The sequence below is a fragment of the Lactuca sativa genome, chromosome 1 (genome assembly GCF_002870075.4).
Source record: "Lactuca sativa cultivar Salinas chromosome 1, Lsat_Salinas_v11, whole genome shotgun sequence".
NCBI lineage: Eukaryota > Viridiplantae > Streptophyta > Magnoliopsida > Asterales > Asteraceae > Lactuca > Lactuca sativa.
Window position 1 is genome coordinate 52,291,998 of NC_056623.2, and position 5,787 is coordinate 52,297,784.

Here is a 5,787-nt window from a genome sequence, read left to right on the forward strand (position 1 = left end):
GACTTAAATTTTACATATAAAATGACTAAAAGTAAAATGTTTAGAAAATGTTTGGGTAGTTGTAATGGATATAAATATAATTTACTTGGTAAAATATTAACAAGTCACAAAATGATATGATAGATTTCATAATTTTGAAAAAAATCATTTTTGTTTATGGCAAAAAAATGTTTTAAAATAACTTTTCCACTTCAAATGTTGTCCGGACTTTTTGAAAAAGTTAAAACCAAAAAATTGTTTTAAACGGAATGACAAACACCTCCTTGAAAGAATAATTGCAAGAAATTTTAAAGGTTGGTGTGGAAGCTTTGACACAATATATTAACAAACAAAAAATACATAAAAAAAAACAATTATCATCGATTAGCATTTAGTCATGTGAAAAATATATATAAAAATATGTAACGGTAATTCACACTTATGCGTACAAACGTTTAACATGAGACTTTGGTGAGGCATAAATGGAATTACGAGATCATTTTTCTAAAAACTTCAAAAATCAAAACCATGGCTAAATCACCGTCCCCTGCTATTGTAGACGAAGCATCAGCAACGGCAGCATACCCGTATCCGTACACCGCCAATGTTGCCAATTTTGTATCCGTCAAGCTCTCCGGCCACGACAAGTACCAGTTGTGGAAGACACAGATGCTTTGTCTCATTGAAGGTCATGGCATGCTTGGTTTCATCGACGGCACACTCGAACCACCACCCGAGACCAAGCCGGACAATGCTCAGTGGTGGAGGAGGTCCGACGCGCTTCTCCGTGGATGGATTTTGGGTTCCTTGAGTGACGATGTACTCAGCAGCATAATTGGCCTTAAAACAGCCAAAGATGTTTGGGTATATCTCGAGAGTTCTTATGGTTCTTTGACTCCCCAATCTAGCTCGTCAGTAGCTGTGAAAGGAGAAATTGACGGTGGAGAATGGAAATTCGACGGCGGTTTCATGAGATCTACTGCACATTCCAGGTCTCTGCCGGTTCCACTCCGTGGCATGTCGCAACAAATCGATCTGAAAGGGGATTCGGCGACGCCTACCGTCGATAGCAAAATCAACAGTCGGTCTAGGAAATCACGAGGTTTAGAAAGCACGGTATTCCCGGAGGATAGCTGGACCGGCAATTCACCGAAACTTCTTTCGATGGATTTAGCTGAGATCACCGATTTCCTACAAGGTAACTTTGTGTTTTCGAATTACAGACATCATCTTTCATTAGCCTGTAGATTTTGAGCGTTTATCATTATAAAAATTCAAGCTACAATTATACAACATAGATAAACCGATCAGTGAACATCCAATTGCAGCAGTTGTTCTAAATCGACTTAATTTGATTAAACTTGAACGGAAGACGTATTTGACACGATTGTCTGGAAACAATGATCGATACTTATGCAATCTCAGTCAGCATCTATTTTGTCTTCTTTGCCTTCTCTATTTCATAATATCCCTTCAGATTACTGAAGGGTCCACCTTGGGTCATGAGATTCCCTGATTTTGTAGTATTCGACTGGACTATTACAGAATTCGGTGAAAAAAAGTAGTCACGGGTAGGACCAAGCAAATGTCTTCGTTTTTTTTTTAATGTTCTTTCTGGTTCTTGTTAAAGTTTTCTTTTTTCTTGTTTCCTTGGTAACTCCTAATGCATATATGAGTAACTTTTTGGATAAAATCCAGCTTATTAAGCTAAATAAGCTAATTTTAATAAGCATTCCTCTCCATGCTTATTGCTTATTGCTTATTCCCACCACAAATAAGCTATAAGCAATAAGCTAAAAATCTAATCCAAACACCCCCTATATCTAGCCTGTTTCTCATGTCTCTATTAGGTTAAAATTAGGACTATACATTGGGCAACTTTTCCCCTTATATCTAGCTTGTTTCCAAGATATGGGAGGGTAGATCTTTCATAACAATGATATTTACCTAATATTACCTGTGATTTGTGAAAAAAAAATAATCAGATGCTTGTTATATATGTTATTTAGCAATTTGCCTAATTCCATTATCGTTATTCATTGCTAAGGTTCTTATAATGCCCTTATCGTTTTTCCAAATACAAAGTCATAAAGGAAGAATGACTCCTATTATGAAAAGTCATAATTCAATTCAAGCTCCATATTTAACAGGATTCAAGTATGAATACATATATTTGTATAGCTCTTATAAATAGTTACATTTCTACATTTATACATGTTTATGATTCTACCTAATAACATTTTGAACAATCATTTGACAGAAGCAACTACAAACATAAATGCATACCTACCACTATATAAAGCTGCCCTAAGAGGCGATTGGGATGATGCACAACATTTTATAGATCAAGAACCTGAAGCAGTCACAGCCAACATCAACAAATATGGATTCACAGCTCTTCACATTGCAGTTGGAACAGGGAAACAAGGGATTACCTTTGTCCAAAAGTTAGTGGAGAAAACATCACCCAAATTACTCCTCAAAATGCTAACTTCTTCAGAAAAATACACACCTCTTCATATTGCAGCTGTTGTTGGCAACACTGTAGCTGTCAAGATCTTGGTGAATAAAAACCATAAGCTTTTGTATGCTGAAGATGTGGATGGCTTATTACCTATTCATAGAGCTCTTATTAATTCTCATAAAGATACTTTTTTATATTTATTGGGTGTCACAAAAGCCAACCAATATCCTTATACATTCACTGGCAACATGGGCGTTACACTTCTTTCCAATGTTATTTTTGCAGGTTATTTTGGTAAGTTGTTACTGTTACTGTTATTGTTATTGTGAAATGTTGAATTGATTTTGTTTTTTGTATATATTTTATAGATATAGCACTTGATTTAATCTCTCGATATCCTGACTTGGCTACAACAATACCATCTGATAATGTGGATGCTCCATTGATGGTTATAGCAAGGAAAGCAGATGCCTTTGAAAGTGGATGTCGCCTCAGTTTCTTTGATAGATTAATCTATAAATGTAATGATTCTATTTCCTTTACACATTTACCTTTTTGACCCTTTTAAAGCTAAAAGATTTCATTTCATTTATATCACAGATGTTCCTACAAAGTTGGTGAACCTCAACTTAAACAAGAAACAGCACAAGATGGACTTCTTGAGTTCAGGTTTTCTACAAACTTAATGGAAATTGTTTGTTTTCATATATTCTGATTTTTTATTCTCTTCTAACAAAAATATTGGTGTAGTTCTTCAAGAGATCGGTTTTCTTGTCTGGAAAGCTGTGGGCAGAATTGGTGAGTATCAATTTGAACACAATCTAACTTAAAAAAAGTTGAAAAAAGCCTAAATCTTGAATCTTTTTTTGAATTTAGTGCCACATATTACACATATTCAGAAGATAAAGCTGGTTCATAATCAAGCTGTTGCACTTGTGAAATGTCTATGCCACGAAATCAGCGCCCTAAATCTGGAATCAAATAGTATTTATTATTCAAAACCAATTATTGAAGCAGCAAGTAATGGTGCGTATGAAGTTGTTCAAGAAATTGCTGACACATTTCCACAAGCAATTTGGTACAGTGATGAAAGTGGGCATTTCATGATTCAATTAGCCATACTTCATCGCTGTGAAAAGGTTTACAATTTAACATATCAAATGAGTGATCATAAACATTTTCACAAGACTCTCAAAGACTCCCACAACAACAATTTGTTGCATTTAGCGGGAAAATTAGCACCTCCACATAAACTTAATCTTGTTTCTGGAGCAGCATTACAAATGCAGCGCGAATTGCAATGGTTTAAGGTAACAATTTTGAAAATTTCTCTTTATTATTATTTTTTTTCATTATATATTGACAAAATTGTGATATTATTGCAGGAAGTGGAAACATTTGTGCATCCAAAATACAAAATGGAAAAGAACTCATTCGAGCAAACACCGGAGATGCTATTCACCAAAGAACACAAAAAGCTCGTGAGAGATGGAGAAGAATGGATGAAGAAAACCGCCGATTCATACACAGTAACCGCCGGACTCATCACAACAATCGTCTTCGCCGCCGCGATTACAGTGCCAGGTGGCAACAACGGCGATACAGGTCATCCGATTTACGCGAAAGAATTATCTTTCTTGATTTTTGCTGTAGCAGATGCGATCTCACTCTTCACCTCGACAACATCTCTGTTGCTGTTTCTGTCGATTCTTACAGCGCGTTATGCGGAACAAGATTTCTTGTTTACGTTACCTTCGAGGCTAATTATGGGATTGGCGACATTGTTTTTGTCGACGAGTTCGATGATGATTGCGTTTGGGGCTTCGTTGTATCTTTTGTTTGGGCAGGGGAAGGATTGGATTCTGATTCCGATTGCTGCGTTGTCGGGTTTACCGATTACTTGTTTCGTGACGTTACAGTTTCCGCTTCTTGTGGAATTGATTTCGTGTACGTATGGTCGAGGGCTTTTTGGGAAACAAAGTGATCGCCCGTTTTATTGAGGTTATTGGTAGTCTTTATTTAGATTATTAAGAAAAATGAATTTTTGTTGAGGGATTGTTGTAAATGCATTGATGTTTAGTTGTTAGTGGATAAACTAGAAAGTTGTATCAAACTCGGAATGAATGACTTGAGATGCGACGTGATGATTATAACTTATAACGATTAAAAGGCAGTGTAAAACTTGTGTTTGGTGTGGAAGGATCGAAAAGGGAATGGAATAGAGCATTCCTACGATGAGGGAATGCATAAATATTGTTTGTTTGCCGGATAGAGATGAAATTGATCATCTTCTCTCAAAGGAATATGATTTCTTCTCCGGCTTATTTTCAGTAGTTTGGGATAGGGTTTCTTGGACTTTTCACTAAAATGACAAAAACATGGATATAGAATATCACAAAGTCACAAACTAATCATCTCTGTTTTTATCACAAAAGGACCATGAGTTTTCGAAAATGCAATTTGTGATTTGCGTAATTGTCCCTGTATATAACATATCTTATGCTGGTTTCTAAGCATATTTATGAAGTTTTTTCTCTAAAATTCTATAGTATTAGGGCTGACAATTCTCGACCCGCGACACGACACGAAATAAATTGGTTTGGGTTGAGTTTTTCAACCCACCAACCCGCTAACCCGACAACCTGTTTATTAAACGGGTCATATATGGTTTCTCAAAAAATAAACGGGTTGACCCACCAACCTGTTTATATTCTTAAGACAAAACTGCACAAATGGTCCCTGTGGTTAGCTCAAAATTGCCACTTTGGTCCAAAAAAGTTTGGACTAGCACCACAGGTCCAAACTTTTCATTTTGTTGCGAATTTGGTCTAATTTGGTATGAACTTTTTTATAATGACGATTTTGCCCTTATTTTTTTTTCTTTTTCAGTTTTTTTTATTAATTCTATTAATTTTTTGATGAAATAAAAAAAAAACAAAATAAAAAACCAACTAACCCATCCATCTCTCTCTCTCCACCGTGTCACCGGAAACCACTGATAGCTGCCGAAAGCCACTGTCACCTGCCGGAAACCACCACAATCTGTCGGAAATCGCCACCACAACCACCATTCTTGTCGGAAACCACCTCCAAAACCTCCATTCTATCCGCATTTCAACTTTCTGCTTCTTCACTCTCTTCTTCTCCGAAAACCTCATGAACTGTCACCACCATTTGATGAATTCAAACATAATTTTTCCAAATATGAAGAACAAAACATTCTATTTTTTCTGATCTGAAGAACAAGAAGTACTTACAAACTTGTAAACCACAAGATTAACTAGATTTGTAAATGCACAAGAACTATTTACAGATTTGTAGAAGCTTAACATTCTTAAATCAAA

At 35.9% G+C, this 5,787-nt stretch overlaps 1 protein-coding gene across 1 annotated transcript; it reads left to right on the forward strand.

Annotated features, from left to right (window-relative positions):
- The first annotated feature begins 374 nt into the window (after nucleotides 1–374).
- Nucleotides 375–4,612, forward strand: LOC111917432 (ankyrin repeat-containing protein ITN1). Its single transcript, XM_023913125.3, has 7 exons — nucleotides 375–1,177; nucleotides 2,240–2,737; nucleotides 2,812–2,964; nucleotides 3,044–3,112; nucleotides 3,194–3,241; nucleotides 3,320–3,753; nucleotides 3,829–4,612. Exons 1-7 carry the CDS (start codon nucleotides 508–510, stop codon nucleotides 4,441–4,443), a joined length of 2,487 nt encoding a protein of 828 aa, XP_023768893.1. The 5' UTR covers nucleotides 375–507; the 3' UTR covers nucleotides 4,444–4,612.
- The last annotated feature ends 1,175 nt before the right edge of the window (nucleotides 4,613–5,787 follow it).